Source organism: Mus musculus, chromosome 2, assembly GCF_000001635.26.
Source record: "Mus musculus strain C57BL/6J chromosome 2, GRCm38.p6 C57BL/6J".
NCBI classification, from domain to species: Eukaryota; Metazoa; Chordata; class Mammalia; order Rodentia; family Muridae; genus Mus; species Mus musculus.
Window position 1 is genome coordinate 79,830,260 of NC_000068.7, and position 21,385 is coordinate 79,851,644.

A 21,385-nucleotide genomic window follows, 5' to 3' on the forward strand; every position below is an offset into this window, starting at 1 on the left:
GCCAGCAACAAAGTCAAAGACAGCCCTTGCCCTACTGTTAGACTTCCCACAAGATGACCAAGCTATACCACTGTAACATTATGTGCACTTGCAACATATTGATCTTGAACACTCCATTTCCTAGAGTCCTCTGTTCTTGAGAAAAACCTATAAACCTCCAACTCGACCTGAATTTACTCTTTCTCTTCTTGGGCATGCTGTTTGATGTTTGCTCCTTGCCAGAAATCCTTAAAGACTTTTCTATGGCCCATCTCCTCCCTAGTCTTTTATACATATCACCATAGGTGGGAATGTTTCCAGATCTAGATCTAGATAAAGACCAACTGGCTCAAATTGCCTAGGATGATATTTAGAGTACTCGCAATGATGATGGCCATCCTGAAGACATAGGTCAACATAAGCACAGTAACAGTCTGGTAATTGTGATACTGATAGATGCTTTGAGTGACAGGACAGATCTGTCCATGACAGTGATAGCATGCCAGACAGCCACAGCATGGTGGACAACCCAGGGCTCAGAGTGTACTTGACAGAGATGCCTAGAAAAAAAAAATCAAGGAAATAAAAAAAAAGCAAAGGAAATTTCATGCAATGGAGCATTAAAATACAAGTTAGAACATGACTGAGAAGAAAGAGAGCTAGAAATAGATCTAGAAGAGATCTAGAACTGAGGAGAAATAGACCAGTGGATAAGGATGAATCTGAAACAGAAGATCAGTCAAGCTCAGGCTTATGAAAAGGCTTATAATTCTTTTGTTTTCTTTTAATTTAGTTTTATTTGTAATTCATTTTTTATACTCTGTACTGGCTGGTTTTGGGTGTCAACTTGACACAGGCTGGAGTTATCACAGAGAAAGGAGCTTCAGTTGGGGAGATGCCTCCATGAGATCCAGCTGTAAGGCATTTTCTCGATTAGTGATCAAGGGGGAAAAGCCCCTTGTGCATGGGGCCATCTCTGGGCTGGTAGTCTTGGGCTCTATAAGAGAGCAGGCTGAGCAAGCCAGGAGAAGCAAGCCAGTAAAGAACATTCCTCCATGGCCCCTGCATCAGCTCCTGCTTTCTGATCTGCTTGAGTTCCAGTCCTGTATCCTTTGGTGATGAACAGCAGTATGGAAATGTAAGCTGAATAAACCCTTTCCTCCCCAACTTGCTTCTTGGTCATGATGTTTGTGTAGGAATAGAAACCCTGACTAAGACACACTCCATATTCCATTCCCCACCCCTCTCACCCACCCTCCAACTGTTCTACATACCATATCTCCTCCCCACCCCACCCCATCTACACATTGATGCCCCCACTCCCCACCCGATCTGACCTCTAAACTCCCTGGGGCCTCCAGTGTCTTGAGGGCTAGGTGCTTCATCTCTGACCAAACATAGACCTGGAAGTCCTCTACTGTATGTGTGTTGGGGACCTCATATCAGCTTGTGTATGCTGTCTGTTTGGTGGTACAGTGTTTGAAAGATCTCGGGGGTTCATATTAACCAAGACTGTTGGTCCTCCTACAGAATCACCCTTCTCAGCTTCTTTCAGCCTTCCCAAACTCAACAACAGGTGTCAGCTGCTTCTCCCCATTGGTTGGGTGCAAATAACTGCATCTGACTCTTTCAGCTGCTTGTTGGGTCCCTCGGAGGGCAGTCCTGATAGATGCCTTGAAAATGCTTATAACTCTGATAACTTATCTGATGCTTCTCACAGGAGCAGGTTTCCTCATCTTCTCCCTCCTTCTCAATGAAAGTGCTTTTCATAGCAGCAACAATGTCACAGATCAGTCCCTGTTCTACCTTTATGGTCTCCTAATCTACCTACTAGCCTTCCTCCTGGGCATCTCCGGTGTCTCCTCCATTTCTGAGAACACCTGGGATGTTGGGATTCTGAGTGCCTTTACTCTTATTTTAAACTATAGTACTTCTCCCAGACTTACCTTGCTAGCCTTGACTCCCTGTCTACCACCATCTGTGCCTCCTGGGACTCCTTCTTGGGCAACCCCACTAAGGCCACATCCTCTGAGATTTCCAGTTATCTTTTCACCTCATCCTTAGAAAGATAACTCACTTTTGATGGCTTCTCTTAGATACTGGGACCTACCACAGTCATTCTTTCCCTTCAGATCTCTTGCTGAAATGAGAGGTGTAAGTGCCCCCAACCAGTTGATTCAATGGCCTTAGGTGGATAGTACAAGTGCAGCCACTATTGAGGGAATACCACAAAAACCATCAGTACCAAGCCACAGATGGCTAACCCCAAGGCAAAGAGAGATAACTTAGTTTCTGCCTACCCCATAGAAAGTGCTAATAGAGAATACCAGATCCACTACTAACTCTAGGGTACATGTATTGTTCTGCTGTGCCCCATGGCAAAGTGCTCCTCACCCAGTATATACTAAGGATGTTGTATTTGATTTTTTTTTTTTGTAAAATATGTGGAGGGGCTACTGGACCAGTTTTGATTCCAGATCAGGCTTCTGCCAAACCATGGTTCATGGAACCAAAAAAGGGGCTTTATTGAGCTTAGATCAATGGTCCACAACCTGTGAGTGGCAACCTTGTTGAGGGTCAAAGGATCATTTCACAAGGGACAACTAAGACTATCAGAAAACACAGGTATTTACATTATTATTCACAAGCATAGCAAATTTACAGCTATAAAGTAGCAATGAAAATAATCTTTTGGTTAGGGGTTGCCACAACATGAGGAAGTCTATTAAAGGGTCTCAGCATCAGGAAGGTTGAGAATCTCTGGCTTAGATGAGAGCCTTAGTCCTCTCAGGGTACTTTTAAATTTCAGGGCAAGGCATAGCCTAGAGCTCAGCTCTATGGGGAACTTACTGCACAGTCAGGGTATGTCATTTTGAAGAGAATGCTATCAAAGTGCTGTGAACATCCACTACCTCCTTGGCCACCTTTTCATCTTCTTTTCGTTTCTCTCCTTCTGTGGTTGGTTAGAGATGTGCCATCAAGGAGCTCCTGTGCATGGTAAGCATCAAGGAGAGATTTCTTAAGAACCATCTCATTTAACCTTATCTTTTGTGTTGGACTGACTTTTAGTACTTTCTTCTAAACATTTATCTGATTTTTCTTACTGTGCAGTGAGTAACAAGGTCAATTCCTTGAGTAAAACTATTTTTCATTCACCTAAACTTTGGATGTTTTATGGAAAAAGCAAACAACAACAAAACACTCTATTAAATTTAAAAAGAGAGAAAGTAGCATAATGCAGGAATACAGAAAATAAAAGACATTTGATCTTCAATTATCTGAGATTAAAAAAAAACATGTTCATCTGAGATATAAAGAGAACTGTCCAATTTCAGAAAAATTGATTAAAATGTCTCAAATAGAATATAGATTAGCATATATAAAATTTGCACATTAAGTATTTATAATTCTTCCACAGAAGTGCTACTGTGATGCATGGTATTATTACTGTCCTTTCAACTGTAAAATATTGCCTCAGACCTGTCCTAAATGGTGAAGCAGCAGTCATACTGACAGTCTCCTTTTTCCACTTTGCTCTTTTTCACATGGCTTTCTACTACTCTGTGCTTCCAGTCTGCTCCACATAGATGTAGTGGGAAGAATAGGTCTCTGGGGTCCACAGACATCCAGAACTAAATTGGTGGTATCTGCTACTGGACTGCATGGCTTTGGACAAGAATGGTTCTTGAGACGTGCCTTTCTTGAGTGTATCAATACTACTGCTGGATTACTGTTAAAATAAAAATAAAGTTTGCTAATAAATTATGTGGAAGTTACACATGGAAGACAGGCAAGACTTTTATTTTCTGGTCAACTCATTTTTGTCACTTTGTATCATTTTTTTGTCAACTCATGTCCATATTTTTGTTTGTTTTTCTCTCCTTTACATCACCTAGAGCAGAACTAGTCACCTTTGTATGTGGCATTCCGAGTATTATGTATACACTACAGTGAGAATGGCTAATCTATAAAACTTTACCTTCCTAGGGGGAAAAAAAAAAACCTCATTTCCATGTTTGCACGTAAGCCATTCTTTTAGCCAGGCTCTTGAATCTCATGATAAAATGATCAAGGATCATTTGCTTTATAGGAAAAATAAATCATGTTCTGAACAAGCTCAGATCGGTTTTTCATTTGGTTTACTCCCAGTTCCTCCAGATTTCCCCAAGCTGTCAACATTCTACTAAAAGAAATCAAACTGAAGACTAAATGGGTCAGGATAATTTCCATCGAATATGATTTATTCAGCAATCATATATAGTAGGAAATACAGAGAGTCGCAGCATAATAAAAACACAAGAATCATAGGTTGTCATGTTAAAAAGTAAAGTTCTGGCTAAATGAAAAGGCAGATGAACTCGCAAGTATATGGTGGGTCACTGTGAGTACAAATGCAAAGCATGTGCAGCAGCCTTTGGAGAGAGATAGTCCCGCCTCATGGTGTGGCCTTTCACACCATTATCTGTATATTTGGAGGCTCATGTGATCTCCAGTGTGACCCCTACTTATTATCTTCCAGTAGGAGCTGTCCTGTGGAGAGAGGAAGGAAGGAGTGTGGAAGGCCAAAGGCAAAATATCAGACACATTGGGCATCGTGGAGACAGGAAGAAAAGGGAGGGAGGTGAGGAGTAGCGTGCATGGTCCAGGCAGTGTGATGGCTCTGAAGCAGTGTGCCTCCCCAGCTACCCCTGCAAGTCGGTTGGTCACAGTGCTCTGTAAGTCACATAGCCTGGACAATTAGGCTAGCAGACATACACTGATCAATGTGCATATTCTTTAATTTACATTAACCAAGCATAGAGATCAAAGGAACAAAATAGATGTATTGTCTACGCCATGAGAGGAGCAGAGCTTCATTTTATTCTTCTCTCCTTAGATTCTAGCTTTACTGAAAGACAACTGGCTCAATTAGGAACAATAGTAATTAGACTTCTTAGACTCTCAGATTTTACTTTGAAAGCAGAATGTTTTCTAGATAGTAAATATCTCATTTTTAAAAAGAAGATTTGAAAAGCAGTAGTTACAGTTTCTCCATAAATAGAAATAAAATGTCCATTTTAAAGGACAAAGGCTACTAACATACACATTTCTATTAATCTCAACACATTATTATAGATCAATCTTTACTGTTGATATTTAAAATATCCATCACATTATAATGGCTATAATACAATTCAATTATTTAACAAGATCTAGACAATAATAACACTAGTAATCTAATTCATAGAACATTTAAAAGCATTTTATACAGTCTACTCACAATATATCTTAAATACAATAAATGCATACTAAATATGCATAGAGAATATGGCTTACACATTAAAGTAGATCTAAATTGTGAGTTATAAAGACCTCACAACTTAGGCTTAAAAGCTTCTTGTCATGTCCCTCTCTGAAATATTGCTTAGCCTTGAGGAACCTGGGGGGAAACACAGGTGCGAGAAGCAACTCATTAGGATGGGTGAACCTTTCTGCACATCACCTAATTGACAGTAACTGTTCATTCCATCTAATTGTCACCTTTCACGAAGTTCGCAATCCCTGAACTGTATGTACAGTGAAAATACTACAACATCTAATTGGGCTTGACCATTCCTGTTAGCTACTTCACACATGCTCAGGCAAAACATGACCAAGAAGCAGGGCCTCTGAGGGTTGCAGTTCATTTCTCTTCAGTAAAATTAAAAAGTCACATCACATAACAGTTTTAGCTGTACAGAAAAGTATGTGTTTCCATATACACCTCTGAGCACGAGTGCACACATCTACAACATACACACACACAGACACACAGACACACAGACACAAACACACACACACACACACACACACACACACACACACACACACATCTTATGCCTCAGCCTGTAATATATCTTTATATTCTAGTGGTAACAACATCCCAGAAGGAAAATTCTGTCTTCTCTTTGAGTGCCCTTCTCCTGCAATGGCTGATGTTCCTTGTTACATTGGCCCTACAGCAAACTGCGACCTATAATATAACCACACACACATGGGTGATACACTAGTGCCTTAAAACTCAGTGGATGGCTGCAGGATGGTCGATGACTTCAGGAGAAGATGGCACTGTAGTTTCCCAGCTGGAGGCCCATAGAGGCGTTCATCCAATCACTGTGCGGCAGGTCTTACGGTCAGCTGTTGCTGGCGCTTCTGAAGACAGATCTGATTCTCATTCTGTTCCCATGCATTTAAAACAAGACAGTCTTACCAGATCAGCATTGCAAGAAAACAGGGTTTTCATCATTTTGTTTTGCCTTTCTTTTACTCTTTTTTTGTTTGTTTGTTTGTTTTTCTTCTTGTTGTCCTTGCTTGTTGACAATTGTGTTGTTGCGTCACTCTGGAGTAACACAGTGCAAGTTGTATATTGAAATCCATTCCATCTTCTATACAAGTTAAAAATGATGAAAACTTGAAAGCATCCAGCTTTCAGCCTTAAAAGATTTCTCTGGCTAAGATGACCAAATCATGGAAGGAAAACCATGGCAAAAACAGTGGCCAGGATCCTAATGATAACTCGTGGGAACTTTGTGGCTCAGTTACTAGACTGAAATTTATGCTTTTCTTCCTTACAGAGGAGTCCACTAAAATGGACTGAGCCAAACATTTTATTTTATTTTTTTAGAAAATCAAGGTCTTTGTGTGTTTTTCATGCTGCTTTCATTTTCCTGAAATAAAAATCAAATGAAAATGAGATCAGAGAAGGGATGGGAAGGTGGGTTGGGTAGATGTTAGTTAGAAGATAGAACATTTCAGTTAGATCACAAAAATAAACTCAAGAGATAAATTCAGAAGATATTGTAAGTAATGATGTATTGTGTTCTGGAAACTTTCTGAGAGTACCTTTTCACCTATCCAACAAAAAGTGATAAATGTGGGAGGGCATACACTTAGTATTTAGTTCAATTTAACCATTCCACGAAGATGACAGGCTTCAAAACATGTCACACGTGAAAATTACAAGTTTGGGTAACTAAAAATAAATAAGGAAAAATAAAGAATATTATTTAGCTACATAAGGGTCAGCTACTGAATGGTTTTTTTTACATAGGACTTATACACTCTGCCAGAAATAAGAGATTGGTAGTGAATAGCAATTGCTTTCTAGCTCTGTTTTAAATGTCTCTGTTTTGCACAGTTTTTAGTTCCAGTACACTTTTTTTTCATACATTGAACAGTCATTTTAGTAAACACACTGGTGACTTGTATTCCCTATATACATGTTGGGTAAATAGTCATAAATATTTATAAAATGTTGACCCAAACTATTTTCTATCCTTTTTGTGGTGATATATAATAAACATTGGGTTGCAAGTGTCCTAAAGGGAGGAATATTGCTTAATTATGCATATTCATATTCAAATTCACGTTAAGTGACCAGGATCACTAGAGTTAATAAATATACAATCTGTGTGGAAAGTATGGAAGTCCTTATAATGGTTGCTAGCAATTAAATACATAAATGGGCATGAGATGCTGAAAAGCCACTTGGTGATTTGCCTTATTTTCAACCTTCATGTATTAAACAGGAATTATAGCCACCATGGGATACCTCGTGTAACATATCTAAGATGCTCACAAGTGAGTCTTTGCACAAATACTGAACAATTGCCTTAAATGCCAAATCACATTTAACTCTTTCAAACCAGCATCTCAAGCGTCTGGCATGGCTCCCTCACCACTTTCCTGTGCCCCTGCTACTAAAGCAACATAATATTCCTTACAGCACTTGCTATTTGTTTGATATGCATTTTTTAATATTTTAGACATGTATACTACATACTCCATCCTCTCTAGTTGTATGTTCATCCTGTTTCCTTCCAAGACAGTGGTTCTGTTTGAATAGACACTAATATTAATATATCCACTCATTAAAACTTCATAATATATAGAAATAGTCTTCGTGTTTCTACAGCATTATTTCTAGGGTTATCAATCTAGCAGATGGAAAGCAAGTCACAGAAGCCATTTTTAAAAGCAAGACTATTTTCATCCACAGACTTATAGCAAACATGATATTTATGTTATTAATGGTTCCTTATGCGCCATAGAAAAAGTAATTCTAAGTCTTCTCCCACTGTAAGAATTTCTTCTGGAATCTTTTTCATAAACCATATAAAATATAGCTTATTGTGCTTAAAGTATTAAAATTGTAATCTCAGGAAATAAAATGTACTTGATGAAAAAAGTACATTAAAAATATTTAATATTTAAATGGAGTCCTTTGTCTCTGAATGTGTTATACAAATAATTCACTTTAGAAATTAGGTTTCTGATATGTTTCTTATGTGTCTTGGTCTTCATGTGTGTACCGAATAACTGAAACTGGGGTTATCCCAAAAGCTGTTTGCCTGCACATGGGATTCTAGTTGGGCTGCCTTGTCTGGCCTCAATGGAAGAGGAAGCACATAGCATCTCAGAGACTTGAAGTGCCAGGGCAGGGACGGGAGGGGCAGGGATTTTCCCAGGGGGGTCCCACACCCACTCAGAGGAGAAATGGAAGGGAGATGGGAGAAGGATTGTGGGAAGGGGGGACCAGGAGGAGGGCAGTGAGCAGGATGTAAAGTAAGTAGAAAATAAAATTAAATAATAAAAAATTTAGGTTTCTTGTCTCAAAGGTTACATTACCTGTTGTGTTTAAAACAACTGAACTCTTAAAGTTTGTTCACACCTATGGACGTGTGTCAGCATGCTTTTCTTCAGTATTTCCTAACTCTTCTGAGTTCTTATGAAGATCAAGTTCACCTAAAAACATCAAATAACAAATAGGTAAGACAAAATTGGCCTTTGGTGGACAGGGGTGCACTAACATTCCCAGGAGGGAGCGGTTTGTAAAGTGCAGAAGACCGGATTTGATAATGGATTTTGTAGTAGTGCGTGTCTCCAAAGATGGAGTATTTTTCTTTCAGCCAGGGGGTTTGCAGAGTACAACAACACATCTTCGCATGATTGTTTAACCTTTGAAGTTGCAGCTTAGTCTGGAAACACGGAGACAAAATATACGAGAGAAGCATTTACTACATCACACTCAGGACTGCGTGATTATCCTGGATGTTTCTTTTACTGAAAGCAAGTTTAAACAAATCCTAATGACCAATGTCTTTAACCATTTACTGATTGGCTGCTGCTATGAATTTAAAACAATTAGAATGAGTATGAGAGACTGGTAATGTTTCAGATAAAATAATCTGCCAAAACAAATTAATAGAATTTATAGTCTTAGAGCTTTATATAAACCCTGAAGATAAGGAAAGCATTAGTGTGGAAACTATTCCAATACTGCCCAAAACGTTGAGGAGAACTGATTAAAAATTGAATAAAGTTTCAGATAAACATAAAAGGAGACCCGAATGCCTCCTGGATCAGTACCAGAGCCACACAGTTTTTACTCACAAGACTGGGCAGGTATGTAGACTATGTATCTTGTGAGCAGATGGGAGGCGTGTCCAGGTACTTCACATTAAGTACCATAGCTGGGGGTTTCACCCCAGCCTGCTGACAGAACAAGAACGTCCGACTGTTTTAGCACCTCCCAGAAACTTGCTGTTACATTTTCAGACCTTGCTCCACTCAAATAAGTCACATGCAGCCCTCAGGAGGCATTTGTTCCCACAATGCACTTGGAAGATCTCAAGCCTATACAGTCTTTTCCCTATTGGCTCACATAATTTTTCACTCTCTCAGCTAGGATTATATTCCATTTCCAAAGTGCCTTGAGATATAAGCCCTCTCTTCCCAGGGAGACTCGTTTCGATTGATTTGGAGTAAGGAGTAATTCTACCTCTCCAATATTGGGATCTCTTCACTGGAATTTTTTTCATACACGCTTTTCTATTTTCAGTAACTTAATATTTCATTTATTTGAACTAAAAGGTTTATAACAGGTTTCTGAAACTTCTTCGACATTGTTCCTCACAGCTTGGATTATTCTTTGATATTTATCATCTTGGAGCCTTGGTTTAAACTTCAAACTTGATACTCTGTTATTTAAGACCAGATCAGAAAATAACAAAACACACTTTACTAGACAAGAACCAATGACAGAGATAAAAATAGCCTGACTTAAAAGAAAGTAACATACATTTCTCATTTAGAGAGAATGTTTTACAATGGGTAAAGGACACTAAAGTCTACTTAATCAAATAATATTATTCCTAGTGAAGTTTTATTAATAAAGAAAAATGGAAGATAAATTAAATACTTAAATAAAAAATTAAATCTCAAAATTATGTACATATTACATCTGAGAGAAATTCTGTAAGTTCAATTAGAAAAGCAGTATTAGGGCCAGGTCCATAATTTTGCAATGCCAAAAGAGTAGTCCTTCTTCTAAATTCAGAGGTCCTGGTGTTTTCAAGTATACACACACACACACACACACACACACACACACACACACACACACACTCGCGCGCGCGCGCGCGCGCACACCCACACGCAAGCGCACACATTGCCAAGTGATTACATAGAAGCTGGTTATTCACAAAATTAAAGACCTCATATATCAAAATCAGATTATTTTAAGTTCACCTTTAGATGCAGAAGCCTTTGTAATTAACTTGGGTATGTCACAAGTAAGTCACTCTCAGGCACATAATTCTGACATCATCTTTTCAGGAAGGAGGAAACAGCTAGGAATATTCATCACATCAAAGATAATTTTAGGTAACTTTCCCAACTGAAGTGTAGTTTATGTAAATGATCTTGAAACCGACCCATGGAATGTAAGCTTTACTCTCTTCTAATAAGATCCAGCCCATCCTTTCAGTCTGATCAAAGGTATGCTCTTTTCAAAATAAAATTTATAAATAAGATACATAATATCAGAAAGAATTCCAGGTAAACTGCAATACAATATCATCATAGTAAAGAAATCTACTGAAACACAGTGGTACTGCAAGCACCTCTTCGGAAATTGTGTGAATGACAAGAACTAACTACAGGTTTATCTTATATATGATTTTGAAGTAATAATGGCATCAAATTAAACTTCAGTATTGTTCACTAAATATATTATGAAAATATGTATGATTCCTAGCTATGACAAAAATGCCACTAACATTTACATGCAGTGTAGCCTACAAATGATGTGCATGATAATAAAGTTAAAAGCCAGGAAAAACAATCTTCCATGAGATTCATGCACATGGCTCTAGGTTAAAGTAATTTCTCTGTAGAGTTACCCCAAATGGGTAGATAAAATGATTTTCCAGGAGTTATAGCTTATTAAACGAACATCCCAGTGCATTGTTGACATCAGAGATGTTCTTAAACAATTCAGGCAATTGTCACTGCTGTTGGTTACCACCAGAACTAGATTGGAAGATCTTATTAATGAAATGGCACACAGTTCTGTTGTAGGATCAGAAAAACAAACTGTAACTGAGATCATAGCTCCTTTTTTTAAAAAAATTATTACGTATTTTCCTCAATGACATTTCCAATGCTATCCCAAAAGTCCCCCATACCCCCCCCCACTTCCCTACCCACCCATTCTCATTTTTTTGGCCCCGGCATTCCCCTGTACTAGGGCATATAAAGTTTGTGTGTCCAATGGGCCTCTCTTTCCAGTGATGGCCAACTAGGCCATCTTTTGATACATATGTAGCTAGAGTCAAGAGCTCCAGGGTACTGGTTAGTTCATAATGTTGTTGCACCTACAGGGTTGCAGATCTCTTTAGCTCCTTGGATACTTTCTCTAGCTCCTCCATTGGGGGCCCTGTGATCCATCCAATAGCTGACTGTGAGCATCCACTTACGTGTTTGCTAGGCAAATGCCTAGTCTCACAAGAGACAGCTATATCTGGGTCCTTTCAGCAAAATCTTGCTAGTGTATGGAGTGGTGTCAGTGTTTGGAAGCTGATTATGGGGTGGATCCCTAGATAAGGCAGTCTCTAGATAGTCCATCCTTTTGTCACAGCTCCAATCTTTGTCTCTGTAACTCCTTCCATGGGTGTTTTGTTCCCAATTCTAAGAAGGGGCACAGTGTTCACACTTTGGTCTTCATTCTTCTAGAGTTTCATGCATTTGGCAAATTGTATCTTATATCTTGGGTATACTAAATTTTGGGCTAGTATCCACTTATCAGTGAGTACATAACATGTGAGTTCCTTTGTGATTGGGTTACCTCGCTCAGGATGATGCCCTCCAGGTCCACCCATTTGCCTAGGAATTTCATAAATTCATTCTTTTTAATAGCTGAGTAGTACTTCATTGTGTAAATGTACCACATTTTCTGTATCCATTCCTCTGTTGAGGGGCATCTGGGTTCTTTCCAGCTTCTGGCTATTATAAATAAGGCTGCTATGAACATAGTGGAGCATGTGTCCTTCATACCGGTTGGGACATCTTCTGGATATATGCCCAGAAGAGGTATTGCTGGATCCTCCGGTAGTACTATGTCCAATTTTCTAAGGAACCGCCAGACTGATTTCCAGAGTGGCTGTACAAGCTTGCAATCCCACCAACAGTGGAGGAGTGTTCCTCTTTCTCCACATCCTTGCCAGCATCTGCTGTCACCTGAGTTTTTGATCTTAGCCATTCTGACTGGTGTGAGGTGGAATCTCAGGGTTGTTTTGATTTGCATTTCCCTGATAATTAAGGATGTTGAACATTTTTTCAGGTGCTTCTCTGCCATTCGGTATTCCTCGGGTGAGAATTCTTTGTTCAGTTCTGAGCCCCATTTTTTAATGGGGTTATTTGATTTTCTGGAGTCCACCCTCTCCAGTTCTTTATATATATTGGATATTAGTCCCCTATCTGATTTAGGATAGGAAAAGATCCTTTCCCAATCTGTTGGTGGTCTTTTTGTCTTATTGACAGTATCTTTTGCCTTGCAGAAGCATTGCAGTTTCATGAGGTCCCATTTGTCGATTCTCCATCTTACAGCACAAGCCATTGCTGTTCTATTCAGGAATTTTCCCCCTATGCCCATATCTTCGAGGCTTTTCACCATTTTCTCCTCTATAAGTTTCAGTGTCTCTGGTTTTATGTGAAGTTCCTTGATACACTTAGATTTGACCTTAGTACAAGGGAATAGGAATGGATTGATTCGCATTCTTCTACATGATAACAACCAGTTGTGCCAGCACCATTTGTTGAAAATGCTGTCTCTCTTCCACTGGATGGTTTTAGCTCCCTTGTCGAAGATCAAGTGGCCATAGGTGTGTGGGTTCATTTCTGGGTCTTCAATTCTATTCCATTGGTCTACTTGTCTGTCAGTATAGCAGTACCGTGCAGTTTTTATCACAATTGCTCTGTAGTAAAGCTTTAGGTCAGGTATGGTGATTCCACCAGAGGTTCTTTTATCCTTGAGAAGAGTTTTTGCTATCCTAGGTTTTTTGTTATTCCAGATGAATTTGCAGATTGCTCTTTCTAATTCGTTGAAGAATTGAGTTGGAATTTGATGGGGATTGCATTGAATCTGTAGGTTGCTTTTGGCAAGATAGCCATTTTTACAATGTTGATCCTGCCAATCCATGAGCATGGGAGATCTTTCCATCTTCTGAGATCTTCTTTAATTTCTTTCTTCAGAGACTTGAAGTTTTTATCATACAGATCTTTCACTTCCTTAGTTAGAGTCACGCCAAGATATTTTATATTATTTGTGACTATTGAGAAGGGTGTTTTTTTCCCTAATTTCTTTCTCAGCCTGTTTATTCTTTGTGTAGAGAAAGGCCATTGACTTGTTTGAGTTAATTTTATATCCTGCTACTTCATAGAAGCTGTTTATCAGTTTTAGGAGTTCTCTGGTGGAATTTTTAGGGTCACTGATATATACTATCATATCATCTGCAAAAAGTGATATTTTGACTTCCTCTTTTCCAATTTGTATCCCCTTGATCTCCTTTTGTTGTCGAATTGCTCTGGCTAAGACTTCAAGAACAATATTGAATAGGTATGGAGAGAGTGGACAGCCTTGTCTAGTCCCTGATTTTAGTGGGATTGCTTCCAGCTTCTTACCATTTACTTTGATGTTGGCTACTGGTTTGCTGTAGATTGCTTTTATCATGGTTAGGTATGGGCCTTGAATTCCTGATCTTTCCAAGACTTTTATCATGAATGGGTGTTGGATCTTGTTGAATGCTTTTTCCGCATCTAACAAGATGATCATGTGGTTTTTGTCTTTGAGTTTGTTTATATAATGGATTACATTGATGGATTTCCGTATATTAAACCATCCCTGCATCCCTGGAATAAAACCTACTTGTTCAGGATGGATGATTGCTTTAATGTGTTCTTGGATTCGGTTAGCGAGAATTTTATTGAGGATTTTTGCATCTATATTCATAAGGGAAATTGGTCTGAAGTTCTCTATCTTTGTTGGATCTTTCTGTGGTTTAGGTATCAGAGTAATTGTGGCTTCATAGAATGAGTTGGGTAGAGTTCCATCTACTTCTATTTTGTGGAATAGTTCATGCAGAACTGGAATTAGCTCTTCTTTGAAGGTTTGGTAGAACTCTGCACTAAAACCATCTGGTCCTGGGCTTTTTTTGGCTGGGAGACTATTAATGACTGCTTCTATTTCTTTAGGGGATATGGGACTGTTTAGATCGTTAACTTGATCCTGATTTAACTTTGGTACCTGGTATCTGTCTAGAAATTTGTCCATTTCATCCAGGTTTTCCAGTTTTGTTGAGTAGAGCCTTTTGTAGAAGGATCTGATGGTGTTTTGGATTTCTTCAGGATCTGTTGTTATGGCTCCCTTTTCGTTTCTGATTTTGTTAATTAGGATGTTTTCGCTGTGCCCTCTAGTGAGTCTAGCTAAGGGTTTATCTATCTTGTTGATTTTCTCAAAGAACCAACTCCTTGTTTGGTTAATTCTTTGAATAGTTCTTCTTGTTTCCACTTGGTTGATTTCACCCCGGAGTTTGATTATTTCCTGCCGTCTACTCCTCTTGGGTGAATTTTCTTCCTTCTTTTCTAGAGCTTTTAGATGTGTTGTCAAGCTGCTAGTGTGTGTTCTTTCTAGTTTCTTTTTGGAGGCACTCAGAGCTATGAGTTTCCCTCTTAGAAATGCTTTCATTGTGTCCCATAGGTTGGGGTATGTTGTATCTTCATTTTCATTAAACTCTAAAAAGTCTTTAATTTCTTTCTTTATTCCTTCCTTGACCAAGGTGTCATTGAGAAGAGTGTTGTTCAGTTTCCACGTGAATGTTGGCTTTCCAATATTTATGTTGTTATTGAAGATCAGCCTTAGTCCATGGTGGTCTGATAGGATGCATGGGACGATTTCAATATTTTTGTATCTGTTGAGGCCTGTTTTGTTTCCAATTATATGGTCAATTTTGGAGAAGGTCCCGTGAGGTGCTGAGAAGAAGGTAAATCCTTTTGTTTTAGGATAAAATGTTCTGTAGATATCTGTTAAGTCCATTTGTTTCATAACTTCTGTTAGGTTCACTGTGTCCCTGTTTAGTTTCTGTTTCCACGATCTGTCCATTGATGAAAGTGGTGTGTTGAAGTCTCCCACTATTATTGTGTGAGGTGCAATGTGTGATTTCAGTTTTACTAAAGTGTCTTTAATGAATGTAGCTGTCCTTGCATTTGGAGCAAAGATATTCAGAATTGAGAGTTCTTCTTGGAGGATTTTACCTTTCATGAGTATGAAGTGTCCCTCCTTGCCTTTTTTGATAACTTTGGGTTGGAAGTCAATTTTATCCGATATTAGAATGGCTACTCCAGCTTGTTTCTTCAGACCATTTGCTTGGAAAATTGTTTTCTAGCCTTTCACTCTGAGGTAGTGTCTGTCTTTTTCCCTGAGATGGGTTTCCTGTAAGCAGCAGAATGTTGGGTCCTGTTTGTGTAGCCAGGCTGTTAGTCTATGTCTTTTTATTGGGAAATTGAGTCCATTGATATTAAGAGATACTAAGGAAAAGTAAATGTTGCTTCCTTTTATTTTTGTTGTTAGAGTTGGCATTCTGTTCTTGTGGCTGTCTTCTTTTTGGTTTGTTGAGGGATTACTTTCTTGCTTTTTCTAGGGCGTGATTTCCGTCCTTGTATTGTTTTTTTTTTCTGTTATTATCCTTTGAAGGGCTGGATTCGTGGAAAGATAATGTGTAAATTTTGTTTTGTCGTGGAATACTTTGGTTTCTCCATCTATGATAATTGAGAGTTTGGCTGGGTATAGTAGCCTGCAGGGGCTGGCATTTGTGTTGTCTTAGTGTCTGTATAACATCTGTCCAGGTTCTTCTGGCTTTCATTGTCTCTGGTGAAAAGTCTGGTGTAATTCTGATAGGTTTGCCTTTATATGTTACTTGACCTTTCTCCCTTACAGCTTTTAATATTCTATCTTTATTTAGTGCATTTGTTGTTCTGATTATTATGTGTCGGGAGGAATTTCTTTTCTGGTCCAGTCTATTTGGAGTTCTGTAGGCTTTCTGTATGTTCATGGGCATTTCTTTCTTTAGGTTTGGGAAGTTTTCTTCTATAATTTTGTTGAATATATTTGCTGGCCCTTTAAGTTGAAAATCTTCATTCTCATCAACTCCTATTATCCGTAGGTTTTGTCTTCTCATTGTGTCCTGTATTTCCTGGATGTTTTGAGTTAGGATCCTCCTGCATTTTGTATTTTCTTTGATTGTTGTGCCAATGTTCTCTACGGAATCTTCTGCACCTGAGATTCTCTCTTCTATCTCTTGTATTCTGTTGCTGATGCTCGCATCTATGGTTCCAGCTTTCTTTCCTAGGGTTTCTATCTCCAGCGTTGACTCACTTTGGGTTTTCTTTATTGTGTCTACTTCCCTTTTTAGGTCTAGTATGGTTTTGTTCATTTCCATCACCTGTTTGGATGTCTTTTCCTGTTTTTCTATAAGGACTCTACCTGTTTGGTTGTGTTTTTCTGTTTTTCTTTAAGGACTTGTAACTCTTTAGCAGTGTTCTCCTGTATTTCTTTAAGTGAGTTATTAAAGTCCTTCTTGATGTCCTCTACCATCATCATGAGATATGCTTTTAAATCAGGGTCTAGCTTTTCGGTTGTGTTGGGGTGCCCAGGACTAGGTGGGGTGGGAGTGCTGCATTCTGATGATGGTGAGTAGTCTTGATTTCTGTTAGTAGGATTCTTATGTTTGCCTTTCGCCATCTGGTATTCTCTGGAGCTGTGCAGGATACACTTGGCGGGGGTCTGGAACCAAGATGTCTGTGCAGGGTACACTTGGCAGGGTCCCGGAACTAAGATGTCTGCTGCCAATGCTCAGGCAAAGTGCTCCCGCGCTGGGCAGGTCCCTATCCTCTGGCCTGGAAAATGGTCACCTGCCTGTGCAGGATACACTCTGTGGGATCCCGGAACCAAGATGTCTGCTGCTGATGCTCAGGCAAAGTGGTGCTCCCGTGCTGGGCCGATCCCAATCCTCAGAATTCTTAAGATCCCATGGCTGGTGTTGTGGGTATCTGGAGGTAGTCAGCCGACTGTGTGCCCTAGCTACCCCGGTGCTGCTAGGACCGTAAGGGGCTTGTGCCCCTACTCAGACCGGGTTTTTGCTTCCCTGACTAATGCAGTCTCAAGTCCCGCGCGATTGGATTGGAGCAGATGCTGTGTTCCACTCACCAGAAGTCTTAGGATCGCTTGGCGGGTGTTGTAGGTAGCTGGCGGTTGTCAGCCGATTCTGTGCCCTAGCTACCCCGGTGCTGCTCAGACCGGAAGGGCATAGCTCCTTTTTAATAGACAATGTTCATAGTTTTAAAAGACTCTGCACAGGCTGATGGTAAAAGACATTCATCAATACTCGTATTCATCTGTAGATCTCGTGTGCCACACTGCCAATTGCCAGATAAGGTGTCCTAACTGAGTGTGGCAAGTTATTATTGGGGCAACCAATCATTTTATGATTGTAGATAAGGCCCACTTCACAGAATTGAATTCGTGTCTGATACTAGTGATGGGATTTAGTGAAATAAGTAGATTCTGGAGGGCCCAGTGTAGTTACTATAGTCACTTCTTGATATATTCACAGTATGGTATCATTATTGGAAGACAGTAAAAATCAGAGAAGGTATCTACTTGGAGAAAGTAGATCACTGGCCATTCCCCAGAAAGATGTGCATTCTCCCAGCTTCCTGTCTTTCCTTCCTGTTAGGCATGAGATGATTAGATTGCTAGATACTCCTACTACCATATATTATTATTACCTCAGCCCGAATTAACGTTCTAGCACTCCTTGGACTAATATTGCTAAAATAAAGAGTTAATACATTTTTTGGTTTTATAGAAAAATATATAGATATAGACAAGAGATGACAGAGATATGGAGATATAAAGATCTCTCTCTCTCTCTCTCTCTCTCTCTCTCTCTGTGTGTGTGTGTGTGTGTGTGTGTGTGTGTGTAAAACACTGACTGGCAAAGAAAATTGGTATCAGAGAAGGGGGTCCAGGGCTTTGACATCCAGGGCTTCCTAATATTGTAAGTTGGGAGACTTTAGCACTGATTTGTAAGGGTGAGTTTAGAACAGTGCAAAACTATGAGCTAGAAAATATGCACTTGTAGGCAGAGCACCTAAACCAGAGATTCGATGAGAAAATGCCAACTTAAAGACTATTTGTGGTGAGTGTTCAGATGAATGAATATTCCATGGTGAATTGTGCAAGAGAACCTTTCCTTGTGCTACGCTGTGAAGATCTTGTCTACAGTCTGGTCATGCCTAGATATTTTTCATGATATTAACTCTAAAAGAAAGAGGAAATCTCAATGCATTTAGCCCCATAGTTTAAATATTGCTAGCTGCTTTTCGCCACATTACAATGAAAGTTGGAAACAAAAAGTAAATCTGAAGCATTAGAAAACTTGAAAATTCTCAGAAAATAAAGAAGTTGAAAGTTGAGATCAGCCAGGCAGTGGTAGCACATGCCTTTAATCCCAGAACTAGGGAGGCAAAGGCAGGCAGATTTCTGAGCTCCAGGCTAGCCTGGTCTACAGAGTGAGATCCAGGACAGCCAGGGCTACACAGAGAAACCCTGTCTTGAAAAACCAAAATGATAGTAGTAGTAACAATGATGATGGTGATGGTGACAATGATAATGATGTGGAGATCAAGGAAGATGTGGTTGCTAAAGAGATACTAAAACTATAAAGAAGCCAAAAATCTTGAGACGTAGCTGTGCGGTAAAGTGTGGAACTAATATATTCAAGGCCCTAAGTCCAATCCTCAAAATTAAGAGAAAAGAAGAATTTGAGAAAAAGAAGGAGGAAAAGGACGAATAGCAATAACTAATAATAATAATAACAATAACAATAACAATAATCCACCAACTCCAAATATTTTGTACTGAGGCAATAAAATAGGAATGATATATATACAGGGTTTCTCTATGTAGCCCTGGCTGTCCTGGAGCTCACTTTGTAGACCAGGCTGGTCTCGAACTCAGAAATCCACTTGCCTCTGCCTCCCGAGTGCTGGGATTAAAGGCGTGCGCCACCACGCCTGGTTCAGGAATGATATCCTGAGGATACCTTGACCAAGTTCAAAGTTTTAAGAGTTTGAACTTAATTAAAAGATTAATTGAACAATATAGAGTGTTCTTCTAGCATAGGGTGACCTAGTTTTAAGCAACCCTACTATTATAGTAGCAACCCCCTTGACCATAACCAGATGAATTTAGGAGCTTTGCCCAGAATGGGAGACTCCCCTTTTCAGCGGGACATCTTTGTCTCTGCCTCTTTCAGGAGAGTGTCTTTACCTGGAGAGTGTCGCTGAACACAAGTGGCTGGCTTTGTCTAAATTGTGAACTTGTGCACAGCTCTCTGCAAGTGTGCATAACTCTGTACACACATATACACTCACACAGGCACACACACACACACACACAGGGAGAGAGAGACAGAGAGAGAGAGAGAGAGAGAGAGAGAGAGAGAGAGAGAGAGAGAGAGAGAGAGAGAGAGAGATCCCACTCTGACTTTTTGCCTGCATGGTTATTCAGTGCTATATTAGACCTAATCAGTCCTTTCTGCTTGCTCGATGCTAAGACCAATTAGCCCTTTCCATCCTCATACCAAAAAAGCCCCTATTTACCCTATCCCTGAAACAATTTAGACTTGTCTTGCTGCAGCTGTCTCCACAGGTCATTTTTCTGTACACGACCATCTGAACCCTGTTTTCTGCCTATGTTCCTTTGTCTCCTCAGGCTGGTGACCAACAGCCTCCCAGGAGAAAGGGGGACCACCACCTCGGGAAATGTTTCCCCTGGCTCTTCACTTGAGTACACAGAAACTTCTGCAGACATGGTCCATGGGATCCTAGGCACTACTTGAGCTGACAGCAAATCTCTGCATTGCTCATATGATGCTCAGCGGACACACAGAATAAAGGGGTGTAGGAACTATGCTGATCATGAGGGTTTAGCAAGTACAAACCATCTGGGGCACGGTTGAAGTCCTTGTATTCTAGCCTTTAAAGCATAATATCAAAAGCTGTGAGAATGAAGATGGACATGCTTTGACGTCTCTGTGAGGTTAAAGATGTCTAGAACACGGAGCATATGCTGTGGAAAGTTTTAGGCCAAGAAGGTCAGTAGTCCCAAAGAGAGGCCATATTACCAAGAGTACAAGAAGGGCTTTATTTGCTAACACATGATGTCTAGTTGGGGCATTGTCTCTGTGTTACATGGGGGGAGGGTTTCATACATGTTCATATATGAATTTTTCCATCTGGCTTCTTCAGAAGTGTCTTAGTGTTAGTTGTCCCTCCTCCATGTCCTCCTGTACCCATCACTGCATTTGATACTTTCTGTTTCATATTCCTCTTTTTTTATATTACTGTGTTCTATTTCCCTCCTTGAAAAGATTCTCCATGTCCCCTTATTAGTTTCCTAACCTCTGTGTGTATTTCAAGTGCTAACATCCTTGTATGAGGGAAAGTGTGTGATGGCTGTCTTTCTGGGTTTGGTTAACTTTGCTTACATTGATTGTTTCCAGTTCTATCCATTTACTTGCGAGTTTCACACTTTCATTTTTCTTCACAGTGGAGTAATGTCTCTTCATGTAAATGCACTACATTTCTTTATCCATTCCTCAGCAGAGCGACACCTCCACTGTTTCTGTTACCTGGATATTTGAGTAGAGCACCAGGGGACATATGTGAGCAAGTGTCTCTGCAGTAGTATATAGAGTCTTTGGGAAGATTCCAAACAGTCCTGTAACTTGACTATGTGGAAAATCTATTTCTTGCTTTTTGAGGAATCCCTACATTAATTTCCAAATGGCTGTGTAAGTCTATATTCTGACAGTAGTTGCATGTATGAATTCACAGAGATTATGATAGTGTGAAGAACTTGTACAAGCTGAAGCCAGTAAAATATCTCAGCATGAGGATAAAAGAGGTGGAAACCAAGACCCACCGAAGGCTAGGTGTTATTGCCTTTGATAGTGGCTGGAAAAGAAGTGTTAGTTTCCTTTAAGGG

General features: G+C 39.7%; 1 protein-coding gene across 6 annotated transcripts in view; it reads right to left on the reverse strand.

Annotated features, from left to right (window-relative positions):
• Positions 1–4,193: 4,193 nt before the first annotated feature.
• Pde1a (phosphodiesterase 1A, calmodulin-dependent) overlaps positions 4,194–21,385 on the reverse strand; it is a 362,070-nt gene continuing 344,878 nt past the window's right edge. For all 6 annotated transcript variants that reach the window (XM_006498919.3, NM_001355140.1, NM_001355141.1 and 3 more), the window contains 2 exons: positions 8,626–8,742; positions 4,194–6,665 (listed from right to left, as the gene is read on the reverse strand). In XM_006498919.3, coding sequence (XP_006498982.1) covers positions 8,669–8,742 — 74 coding nt within the window. In that variant the 3' untranslated portion in view covers positions 4,194–6,665; positions 8,626–8,668. The remainder of the gene's footprint in view (positions 6,666–8,625; positions 8,743–21,385) is intronic.